Below are 12,778 nucleotides of genomic sequence, written 5' to 3'. Positions count from 1 at the left end.
AAATTGCTAATCAGTGTAGTGGTGCCTGGAGAAGTATATATGCTTCATTTGTGAATTTCGTTTTGAACTTTCTATTTGAACGCATTCGTTTTCTGGATCCTTGGACTAAAATGTTTACAGGGGTTCACTGGTTTAAGAAATTTCTGATCGTAAAAATCAGCTTCTTTTTATTTGTAAGGTATCGTTTTTATTATTATGTACTGATTTAAATTACTGGTGCGGTGAGCGGGCGCATTAGGCGCAATCATTAAAGACATTTCAAAGCAAGCCGGCTCCACGGTCCTGACTGCATCATCACTGCCTTTATTGGGTGTTTTGAGCGAATATTTCGTTTATTCACATGACTGGATGCGGTGGACTGCCGTGATTTTGGTGAATGCAGGACACTACTGAATAATGCGCATCAGAGGGGATTTAAAAAGTGGAAATTGCCGTGCCACTGGTCTTTCATGTTTCTAACATGCAGTCAAGTGTATATGACATAAAAATATATTTTGTAATATCGTGCAATCAGTGCTATCTGCTAGCAAACTTTAGCGATTTTTTTGCAAACGTTTATTTACAAAACAACACCATAAACACAAACACAAGATTGAAGGTAATATAAATATAATGAAACATTGTCATGAAAATCCTTATTAAAGGCAAAAATTACTTATATTTACGAGTCTGCTTGCTCGAGTGAGCAGCCATGTTGGAAATTTCTCTTAGCCCTTCGTTTGAAGTGAGGTCCTGAAAAATCTTCGTTTGGAGGGCTATCTGGCCCTTCCCCTTACCCCTACCCCTCCAACCAAAAGAGAAATGAGACACCCCTACCCCTTCACGTGAACGCGCCAAACGGAGGGGTAGGGCTAAGTGTAGGGCTAAGGGGTAGAATTGGGATTGAGCCTTTATGTTTCAGGCTTGAAATCGCTGATACAACCTTTAAGGTTACATCTTAATCATTAACAGACACCGTTTTAAACCATCTAGCGTTACAAAGCTAAGCTTTATACTGATCCTCGTTTATAAAGCAGTATGGTGAAAAATGATTTGTGTGAACATGAACCCATTTAGATAGATGAGCTGTCACATTCCCTCAGTGATGTCAGTTTACACTCCAGGCGGGTCTATGCTAAAACACTGCTGTCTATCAACTATCGCAGGAGCGGCCTCTGCCTCTTGTTACGTAATAACGACAGGCATCTGAGAACGGCTCGATATGAGAAGGGGCAAATTATTTTACTAAATTTAGAAAAAACAACTGGGCGTATTTTTTTCATTCTAGGGTGGTTGTGTATAGAGGTCGACCGATGTATCGGTTTTGCCGATTAATCGGCACCGATAGTTGATTGGCGGAACTATCGGTTATCTGCAAAAATCCTTGCCGATAGTTTTTCCGGGTTGCGTTTTTTGCTGAAGCAGCTCACGCTCTGCTCCACTGTAGTGTTCTCACGATACTGGAATTTCTAACTTCGATACGATACCTCGATATTCAATACTATTTTCGATACCACAGAGAAAAAAAAATGCAACAATATTAAGGTGGTAAATTTCTTTTTTAATTTAAAGATAAATATAACATATAATAAGTCTAGAACATGACAATGATGTACAGTATATGCATATGTACACTGCTACAGCCCTGTTCAGCTTCTTAGCTTCATTTGAGTTTGCTTCATTCTCTCTTAGCTGTTCAAATACAACTGGTAGTGTAGGTCGTAAACTTTTTTTTTTCTTTTTAGACCACACTTTTAAAATAAACTGAATAACTAATCTCACAATTTAACTTAATAGTTAAAGATATTTGTTAACATTAGTTAACATGACTAAACAACGAAAAATACTTCCAAAACATTTATTAATCTCAGTTAAAAGTTAATTTAAACTGTCATTTACTAATTAAAATCTAAAGTTCTATCTGTTAATATTTTTTATTTGACCAGAGCTAACATGATCCGTTGTATTTTTTTTCTTTACCTACGGTTATCAAAAATTAAATTTTACTGTAACGAATGCATTGCTCATCGTTCATAAATGCTGGTTAATAATATTATTTGATGAACATATTTTAATGCCGGATTCATAATCACCAATCCATGCAAGCAAACGTGCGTGCATCACACGCGAAAACAATGTTCTGGATAGACATTAAGACAAATTGCAGAATTTAAGTAATGATTTATAAAACAAAAAGTTAAATAAGCGCAGTTAATTCACATTTGACCGCAGTTAAAGTATTTACTTGTCAAGTAGATTACTCAATCAGATTATATTAACGAACTACGGTAAAAAACGTGAAAACACTCATATGAGCAACAATAATAGGCAATCTTATTTAATGATCCAGTAATGTTAAAATGAGCACAGTTACCAACCTCTCGAAATGTTTTATATAGATCCGGGTCTTTCAAGTGCTTTGCGAAATTAGTGGTGTTAGCGCCTTTTGTTAGCACTGCTCTCTGTAACTCTTATATATTGGCTTGCTTGTGTACTTCGGCTTTCCATGTTCATTTGCTTCATATCCGAACTATTTCCAGATAGCGCTCCTGCTGTGTTCTTTATCAAACAAAGCCGGTCGCGGGCTCGCCTTTCATTTCGCTTCACTTGAACGAGACGACAGACAGGCACTGCGGTCACGCGCCTTTGTGGAGAAGTGAAAGTGACAGCTAGTATCGATACTTCGGGAAATTAGTATTCGTACCGTTCAGATATTTCAGTATCGATATTTATCGAAATATCGATATTTTTGACAACACTACTCCACTGTCATAGAGTATGAGAGGTTAAGTCAGAGACCAATGCTTAATGTCAGGATTGTTACCATATATTTGTGTAACGGTATGAAAGAAAATCTTTTTGACGATTTTGTTTATTATTGATATTTGTTTGGATACTATAATTTGTGTTAAAGGAAAAAAAAACCCATTGTATTTCATTGTTAAAGTAATTTCATTTTTATACCTGGTCGGGGACGAATGATAGAGGGGTCAAGGGTGAATGAGGAAGGGAGGAGAACGAACTCAGGGCGCTTTCCCAGTAACCAGGGCTAGGAAAAGCGCTACATAAATTGGAGGCACCGCTGGGATTGTTTTGGTTTCCCAAAAGATTGTTCCAAGACAAGAGAATTAAGTGAGGTTGTTTTGAGGAATGACATCTAAAAGCCTGTATCCGGAGCTTGTGGATGAGCTCAAAGGTTGGTGTCGTGGTGAGGCAATAGATGTGTCTCATGCTTTGATGGTGATGGTTCCTGAGGAATCAGAGGTTTCTCAGATTGAGGAAAATCTAGAAACAATCAAATGTTTGGGTCGTGTGAGAGTACGTGGAAGAATGTACAATCATAAGCTAGGTTGTTTAGCTGCTTTGTGCGAATGCAAAGAGAAAGTAGCTCAACACCAAGTTCCCCCTGAGATTTTGCCCAAAAGTGGCGCTGGAGCATGGCCCATTGTTAGGGTTGCGGGAAATTCAGCCGAAGGAACCACAAGTGAAAGACGCGACTCTGCATCCCAAGATGGAGAACAAGGGGGCAGTGGGGAGACTTTATTAGGCTCATCCACCAGTTCTCCTGAAGCTATTATTCGTGCCGTTGGGGACCTTTTAGCAAAGATTGAAAAACCTGCTAGTGAAGGCAGCAGTTATCGTCGCCTCAGAATATTTTCAGGGACTATGCCGACCCCATCAGGTGAGGAGTCTCTAGAGCATTGGCTAGAGCAGGCTTATTTTATGGTCGAAGAGAGCGAGTGCTCTTTAAAGGAGAAACGGCGACGAATAATGGAAAGTTTAAGGGGTCCAGCCTTGGCTGTGGTAAAGGCTGTACGAACTGCAGAAACAGAGGTATCACCAGAAAAGTGTTTAGAAGTGATTGAGAGTGCTTTCGGTACTGCTGAGTCGGGTGAAGAGCTTTATTTTGCCTTTCGTTCGATGCAACAGAAATCAGGTGAAAGATTGTCAGATTTCCTAAGACGTTTAGAGCATTCTCTGACTAAAGTAGTGCAGCGCGGGGGCTTACCAGCTGATAAAGCGAATCGAACACGTGTCGAGCAACTCATTCGAGGGGCAGTTGCCTCAGATATGATGTTGGTTCACCTCAAATTGAGGGAAAGAAGGGAAACACCCCCAACATTCTTGGATCTCTTGAGAGAGATTCGAACAGAGGAGGAATATGAAGCCTCAAGGGTTAAACTGAGCACCTCAGTGCATAAAATCCATGCAAAAGCAGAGCTGGAAAGTCAACAGAATGAAGTACAAACACTGAAAAAAGAAGTCAAAGAGCTGAAAGCTTTGCTTGCAGCCATGACTACCACTCAGTGTATCGATGTGGTGGAGTCAGGGGAACCTACTCCGCAGTCGGTGATATCTAGTGTGGATTTAGATTCTGAGGTGGCCAGCCTCAAGAAGCAAGTAAAAAGACTACAGCAAAAAGCCACAACCCGAGTTTCATGTACTCCTGCAGCAAAAAGCCACAACCCGAGTTTCATGTACTCCTGCATCCGCTTTATCCATTGAGACTCCTAGGTCAATGCCCCAAACGGTAAGATACCCCAAACCTTCCACAGATACAGATGACTTTTACTGTTATCGATGTGGGGAGAATGGTCATTACTCTGTTAAATGTAAAAACCCAGAGAATTCAAGCAAGGTTATAAAGAAGCTCCTTCAGTCCCTGAGGAAAGCAAGAAATAAGGAGGTGTCCTCGTCTTTGGCCAGTGCTGATGTTAGTGATTGTTCATTAAAGAGGAGTGCTGTAGATGTGCAGAGAGCTAGGCAGCTACCCAAAGGGCTTATAGGTCCAACATCTGTGGTACCCTTAAGGGTTAATGGACATCCATGTGAAGCTTTATTGGACAGTGGCTCACAGGTCACCATCATATTTGAAGACTGGTATAGGCGGTATTTGTCTGACCTTACCATACATCCGGTTACTGGGTTAGCCATTTGGGGTTTAAGTGAGTCAACTTACCCATATTTAGGCTATGTGATGGTTGATCTGGAGTTTCCTGAAAAGGTCACTGGATCTCGAGAGACGATTTCAGTTTTGGCATTAATATGTCCGGGACTATCCAGCCCTGACCAGACGCCGGTTATATTAGGCACTAATGCCAATCTGTTTAAAAGGTTGGCTGAGCTTTGCAAAGACCGGTCAGGGGTGGATATTTCCCAGGCTTTGGGCATTACAGTTGACGCATACCATGCAGCAACAGAGTTTCCATCACAAGATGCCACCCCACCCACCTCTGATAGCAGTGAAGATCATGTAGGCGGTGTGATATGGGATGGCCCAGGTCCACTGACTTTATCTGCAGAAGGAAATTGTTGTGCCATCTGCAGGGTGGAGTTTTTAGGAAAGGTGGAAAAACAGGTTCTGATGGTGGAAGCATCATCCTCTGTGACCCTACCTTTAGGGGTTTTACTTCAGCCAATGGTTGTTCCTAGCAATGGGGTTGATGTAAATCATTTTCCTGTTTTAATACACAATGAGTCAAAGCGAACCACTCTTGTTCCTGTGGGTACCGTTATTGGACATTTGTTTCTGATTGACCCTGTGAATCCAGTAATGGAAGCTGAAACAGTTTCAGAACAGTTTGACCCTGGCCTAATTAAGTTTGGTGACTCCCCTATGCCAGAGAGCTGGAAAGAAAGGCTTAGCCTAAAGCTAGCACAACGATCAGGGGTTTTCTCACTCTATGAGTGGGATGTTGGTCTAGCAAAAGGGGTAGAGCATCATATTCGGATGACAGATTCTAAGCCTTTTCGTGAACGATCGAGACGATTAGCTCCGGCTGATATTGAGGATGTTAGGAGGCATCTGCAGGAACTTCTAACGGCTGGGATTATAAAAGAATCCCGAAGCCCATATGCTTCTCCCATTGTGATAGCCCGTAAAAAGAATGGGAGTATCAGAATGTGCATAGACTATCGCACATTAAACAGTCGGACAGTCCCCGATCAATACACTACCCCACGTATTGAGGATGCATTAGATTGTCTATCCGGGAGCCAGTGGTTTTCGGTTTTGGACCTTCGTAGCGGCTACTATCAAATAGCAATGGCCCCGGAAGACAAAGAAAAAACAGCTTTCATATGTCCTTTGGGGTTTTATCAGTTCGAAAGAATGCCTCAGGGCATTACCGGGGCTCCTGCGACATTTCAGAGATTGATGGAGAAAGCCGTGGGGGACATGAACCTTCTTCAGGTTCTTGTTTACCTTGACGACCTCATCATCTTTGGGAGAACGCTGCAGGAGCATGAGGACAGGCTTCTTAGGGTTCTAGACCGACTGAGGGAAGCTGGCCTGAAGATTTCACTTGACAAATGCCAGTTTGGTCAAGCTAAAGTGAGATATGTAGGGCATATAATATCTGCAGATGGTATTGCAGCTGATCCCGAAAAGGTCAAGGCCGTCACTACCTGGCCTCAACCAGTGGACCTTAAGTCGCTGAGGTCATTCTTAGGTTTCTGCGGATATTACCGAAGATTTATCGCAGACTACGCAAAAATAGTGAAGCCTTTGACTGACCTCACCAAGGGATATGCCCCGAAGCAAGGAAGGTTAGACATAAAGAAGTCAAGTAATTATCTGAAGGAATCGGAGCCCTTTGGTGAACGATGGACTCCATCCTGTACCGAGGCGTTTCACCAAATCATCAACCGGCTGACGACTGCACCCGTGCTGGCCTTTGCAGATCCAAGCAAGCAGTATATCTTGCATGTTGATGCGTGTTTGCAAGGGTTAGGTGCGGTTTTGTATCAAGAGCATTCTACGGGTTTAAGGCCCGTGGCTTATGCCAGTAGAAAGCTAAGTAATGCTGAACAGAGGTATGCCATTCATCAGTTGGAGTTTTTAGCCTTAAAATGGGCAGTCGTGGATAAATTCCATGACTACCTCTATGGGGTTAGATTCACGGTCTGTACCGACAATAACCCACTCACATATGTCCTGACCACGGCGAAGCTGAATGCCACTGGGCATCGTTGGTTGGCATCCTTGGCCACCTACGATTTTGAGGTACAGTATCGGCCTGGAAGGACAAATGTTGATGCGGATTTGTTGTCTCGCCGGTTGGAGGAGGACAGGGATAACTGGCAGTGTATCTCAGAGACAGAAGTTAGATCCATATGCCATGGGGTCTATGTGGATGCCTCTCTTGACAGTTCACCTAGGTATGTAGATCAGTTAGGTGCATCACCTGAATGTGTCCCAGATGCATTTGCTTTTCCTACTCAATTAAGCTGTTTTTCTTTAGAGCAGAAGTCACATGCTGAATTGATAAAAGCTCAGAAGGATGATGCTACCCTAAGGGTTGTGATCTCTGCTTTGAAAGGTGGGAAGTGGCCGGTTGAGGGGGAAAGCCATTCGGAGTTAGGGTTAATGAAACGTGAGGGGACGCGTTTAATACTAAAGGATGAGCTGCTGCATAGATGTACCAAGAACTCTTCTGGGACTGAGACCTACCAGATGGTGTTACCTACAGAATTTCGAGAATCAGTGTTGAGGTCTCTGCATGACGATATGGGACACCTAGGTGTGGAAAGAACCACAGAGTTAGTGAGGAACCGGTTCTTCTGGCCTAAAATGTCTCAAGACGTTGAGAGGTATATCAAGAATTGTGGCCAGTGTGTTACTTTTAAAACGCCCTGCAAAAAGTCTGCTCCTTTACATCAGATAGTTTCGGCCCGTTAGATCTGGTTTGCATTGATTTTTTATCAATGGAGCCTGACTCTAGAGGAATCAGTAACGTGCTTGTTGTTACTGATCATTTTACACGACACGCGCAGGCTTTTTTAGAAATCAAACCGCTATGACAGTGGCCAAAATCCTGGTGGACAAATATTTTGTGCACTATGGGTTGCCGGCCAGGATTCATTCAGATCAGGGGAGGGATTTTGAAAGTAGGTTAATTAAAGATCTTTTGAATCTGCTGGGCGTGCGAAAATCCCGAACCACACCGTATCATCCACAGGGTGATCCACAGCCCGAGAGGTTCAATTGTACCCTGATCTCTATGTTAGGCACTATGGGGAATGAAAAGAAAAGACAATGGAGCCAACATGTATCACACTTGGTCCATGCTTATAATAGCACTAAGTGTGATGCCACGGGATTCTCTCCCTATTACTTAATGTTTGGGAGGGAACCCCGGCTCCCTGTTGACATATGTTTTCCAAGTTCCTCTGATGGAAAGGAGACCAGGGAACATTGTAAATATGTGGCAAAATTGAAGAATGATCTACAGGAGGCTTATCGGTGTGCTTCCAATGCAGCTGATAAAGTGCACCAACGGAATAAGAGAGCTTATGATAGCAAAGTGAAATTCCAGCTTTTGGAGATTGGAGATAGGGTGTTGCACCGAAATCTGGGGTTAAAGGGAAAACATAAGCTTCAGGGTCGTTGGAGTTCAGTGCCACACCTAGTGGTGGGAAAAATGCCTCGCTTACCGGTATATAAGGTGCGGCCAGAACAGGGGAGTAGAGGAGTGAGGACCCTCCATCGTGATCACCTCTTACCCATTGGACAATGGGTAAGGATGGATGATAATACTGTTAGTGCTGAGCGTGAGAAAAGAGATACCCAGAGGTCAAAGTCAGAAAGAAGACACTCTGTAGTTCAGATGCAGAAGGAAATGTCTAACTTATCCGAGTCATCTGATTCAGAGAATGAAAGACCTAACCGTCTATATGGAGCTTATATAGACAAGTTATTGGAGAATAGGGTGTCACGAGAAAACCCTCCTAGCTTAAGTCCCGATGATAGGGATTTGCAAGGAGTTGAAGAGGAGGATATGAGTGAGGGAGAAAGTCAGATCCTTTGTGATAGTCCTTTTGATGAAAAAGGGGACAAGGCTTCCGAAGACGGGTCTGAAAATGAAAAGGAGACAGAATCTGAATGTATTTCAGATAATAGGCCGGGACTTAAACAAAACTCCAAAGTGTGTCCCCCTCAAAGATCTGGTAGCAAAAGGAAGGTAAAACCTGTGATCAGACTAACTTATGATGAACCAGGCAAAGCTAGAGATCACCCAATTACTATAGTGCATAGAGGAATCGTAATTAAAGTTGGGTAGTTGGGATGTTTCAAAGAAAACGGTAAAGTATGTCCTCTCCCATTTGGTCATATTGTTGATGTTTATTTTGTTGAATGTCTGATGAGGACATCAAGACAATTAAGAAGGGGGAGGGTGTAACGGTATGAAAGAAAATCTTTTTGACGATTTTGTTTATTATTGATATTTGTTTGGATACTATAATTTGTGTTAAAGAAAAAAAACCCATTGTATTTCATTGTTAAAGTAATTTCATTTTTATACTTGGTCGGGGACGAATGATAGAGGGGTCAAGGGTGAATGAGGAAGGGAGGAGAACGAACTCAGGGCGCTTTCCCAGTAACCAGGGCTAGGAAAAGCGCTACATTTGCATTGGTTTATATCCAGCTGGTCATATTGTTAGCCAGCAAAGTTGCAGATTTAAAGAAGTGAGGTGAGAAAGCAAACTGTGTTCATTCCGCCGACAGAAAACCTGCTGCGCCACAGCGCGCCATTCATAGTTTTACACGACCTCATATTTGTCCCAAATCTTTGTTAATTTTCATAAAGACTTGACCCTGGGCTGGAGGATTGTGCATTTTTTTGCTCTAATAAAGTCTGTATGCTTCATATAGAGCTATAATTTGTTTTAGCCTTTTCTTCAGGCCGCTGAAGCATGGTAGTTACGCACTTTATTTCACAATGCCAGTTTTCCTTGTTTTTAATAACTGATCAACAAAAATATATATTTAAAATTAACATAAAAATTATACAAAATGAAATTCGTTTAAGAAGGGATTTTCCACAAATAAAAACGTACGTCTGACCCTCTCCAATTCTCCCGGCCTATTGCCGTCCAATTCATACCACGTCCTTTATGACATTTACAAATTACACAAACTTCTTTCGTAATAAACAGATTGAACTGAAACACAACACAAACAAATACTATTTAAACAATGTAAAAAAAGAAATTCTTAAATGGCTACAACAATATATATATCGCTTTTTATCTTTTCGTTTGATCTGTTCTTTAAAATAAACTTTGCCGCTTTTTTGATCATTCTTTAAGAAAACATTTGGTGATTAAATAAACGGTTTTAGACTTCCCCTTGAATTACACGCAACACGTCCTGTGTGTGTGTGATACCTGCGAGTTGTCCGCGCAACGCAACGCAGCGCTGCACTTTCGGTTTCATTAAGGGTGGGTGAAAAAGGATTATTTGATGCATTGCAATCCTCTCTTCTATGCCTTGTGTGGTTTTGTGTCTGTGATGAAAATTGACTGCAGAGAGAGCACACCCTGATTATTTTCTTTATTTTACAAAAGCAGATTGTTCTGCTTTTATAATGACTATACACAAATAAAAGTACACCCTTTGCAGTTTCGAACAATATATTATTCTTATCTGCACAATCAAAATTACAGAGTATTTTTAGTTCACAGTCATCAAGAAAAAAATGAGTGTTACAGCTGAAGACTTACAGCTACAAAGTTTCAAGCACTTTTAGATTGTGTGATTTAGTTTGTTGTGATAGAAACTATAACGCTGCTGAATTATATAGATGAAGCAGCAAATAAATAGGGACACTTTTTTTAACAAAATGATAATTTTGTAGTTGATCAAACACTTAATAGTTCACCTTATAGAAACGTGATTTGTTTATAATGCTTTAAAAAATTATATCTTGAAGATCAATTTAGTGTATTTTATATAAAATTGCATCAGAATGGTTCATTAATATGTACTTTCACATTTCTCTCTGACAAATAAACTGTTTGTGCTTATTTTAGAGTTTATTGAAGAAAGAGAGGAGAACAAAGAATTAAAAGAAGTTGAAGTGAAAATACATGCTAAAACTGGAGAAAACATTAGCAGAGCTAAGAAATCGTTGACCTGCACTCAGTGTGGAGCAAGATTTATGTGCAAATATAATCTTGATGCTCACATGAGAGTTCATACTGAAGAGAATTTGTTCACTTGTGATCAAAGCGGGATGCGCTTCACACAAACTTTAAGCCTTAAGGATCCCATGAAAGTCCACACCAGAGAAGAACGGTACCAGTGTTCACACTGTGACAAGAGATTCAGTTATCCAAGAGGCCTGAAGAAACACAAGCTAGTCCACACTGGAGAAAAACCACACCTGTGTGATCAGTGCGGGAAGAGTTTTAGACAAAAAGGAAGCCTTACGATGCATTTGAAAGCCCATAAAGAAGAGAAACTGTTTGTGTGTAATCAATGTGGAAAGAGTTGTGCAGAGTTCGCAAACCTTAAGGTGCACATGAAGATGCACACTGGAGAAAAACCTTATAAGTGTTCACACTGCGACAAGAGATTCAGTTATCCAGGAGACCTGAAGAGACACAAGCTAGTCCACACTGGAGAAAAACCACACCTGTGTGATCAGTGCGGGAAGAGATTTAGACTAAAAGGAAGCCTTACGAAGCATTTGAAAGCTCATTCAGGAGAGAAACTGTTTGTGTGTAATCAATGTGGAAAGAGTTATGCAGTGTTCGACATCCTTAAGGTGCACATGAAGATGCACACTGGAGAAAAACCTTATAAGTGTTCACACTGCGACAAGAGATTCAGTCATTCATCACATCAGAAAAGACACGAGAGGATTCACACTGGAGAGAAACCACACACATGTAACATGTGCGGGAAGAGTTTTGCACGAAAAGATTACCTTATAACGCACATAAGCGTTCATACAGGAGAGAAACGGTTCGCATGTAATCTATGTGGAAAGCATTTGAAATGCAAAGCTGGTCTTGATTTTCACATAAGAGTTCATACTGGAGAGAAACCGTTCACTTGTGATCAATGCGGGAAGAGTTTCACACGATCAGCAAACCTTAAAGAACACATGAAGATCCACTCTGGAGATAATCCTTAGAGAAGTGTTCACACTGCAACAAGAGATTCAATAGATCAGGGAACTTGAAAACACATGAGAGGATCCACACTGGAGTGAAACCTCATAAGTGTTCACACTGTGACAAGAGATTCAGTATTTCAGGATATCTGAAAACACATGAGAGGATCCACACTGGAGAGAAAACGTATCACTGCACTGCATGTGGGAAGTGTTTCAATCATTCATCTGCTCTACACAGGCATACAAAAAACAAGGCCCCGTAAACATAGACCTGCATTTAGAGATTGAGATATAATTTTAATTTGTTCTTCATTGTTGTTTTTAAAGTAACTGAGTTATTTTTTCCCATTAAGATGTATTTAGCGAACACAGATGCAAGATATACTATCATGTAGCTTTGTGAATGATTCTTCTGTAAGAAGGGATGAATATCTGAACTTGGTATTAAACAAACTCTGGGGCTAAATAGCAAAAGACTGTAGCATCAGTAAGCTCTTATGTTAACTGTTCTGCTTTTGGTGGGGAGGAAATAAACTTTTTAATTCAAGATACTCGTCTGTGATGCGTTTTTGTTTGTTTTTTTGCAATCAAGAAGTGAGATGTCTATTGTACTTCAGGGCTGTGAATTTAATTAGGGCCCGAGCACCGATGGTGTGAGGACCCTATTGGATCTGCTCCGTTTCTTATTAGGGCCCGAGCCCAAAGTGGCGAAGGCCCTATTGTTCTTCTAAGGGTTCTTATTAGGGCCCGAGCCCAGAATGGGCGAAGGCCCTATTGTTTTTCTAAGGATTATTAGGGCCCGAGCCCAAAAGGGCGAAGGCCCTATTGTTCTTCTAAGGATTCTTATTTTTTAGGGCCCGAGCCCAAAAGGGCGAAGGCCCTATTGTTTTTCT

The 12,778-nt window shown here is 41.3% G+C and overlaps 1 protein-coding gene across 1 annotated transcript in view; it reads left to right on the top strand.

Annotated features, from left to right (window-relative positions):
• Positions 1-12,403, top strand: part of LOC141330394 (uncharacterized) — a 29,476-nt gene extending 17,073 nt beyond the window's left edge. The window contains exon 2 of the mRNA XM_073835522.1: positions 10,795-12,403. Coding sequence (XP_073691623.1) covers positions 10,795-11,903 — 1,109 coding nt within the window. The 3' untranslated portion in view covers positions 11,904-12,403. The remainder of the gene's footprint in view (positions 1-10,794) is intronic.
• The last annotated feature ends 375 nt before the right edge of the window (positions 12,404-12,778 follow it).

Source organism: Garra rufa, chromosome 1 (assembly GCF_049309525.1).
Source record: "Garra rufa chromosome 1, GarRuf1.0, whole genome shotgun sequence".
NCBI classification, from domain to species: domain Eukaryota; kingdom Metazoa; phylum Chordata; class Actinopteri; order Cypriniformes; family Cyprinidae; genus Garra; species Garra rufa.
The sequence above is the reverse complement of the archived record's forward strand: the minus strand, read 5'-3'. Positions and strand labels throughout refer to the sequence as shown.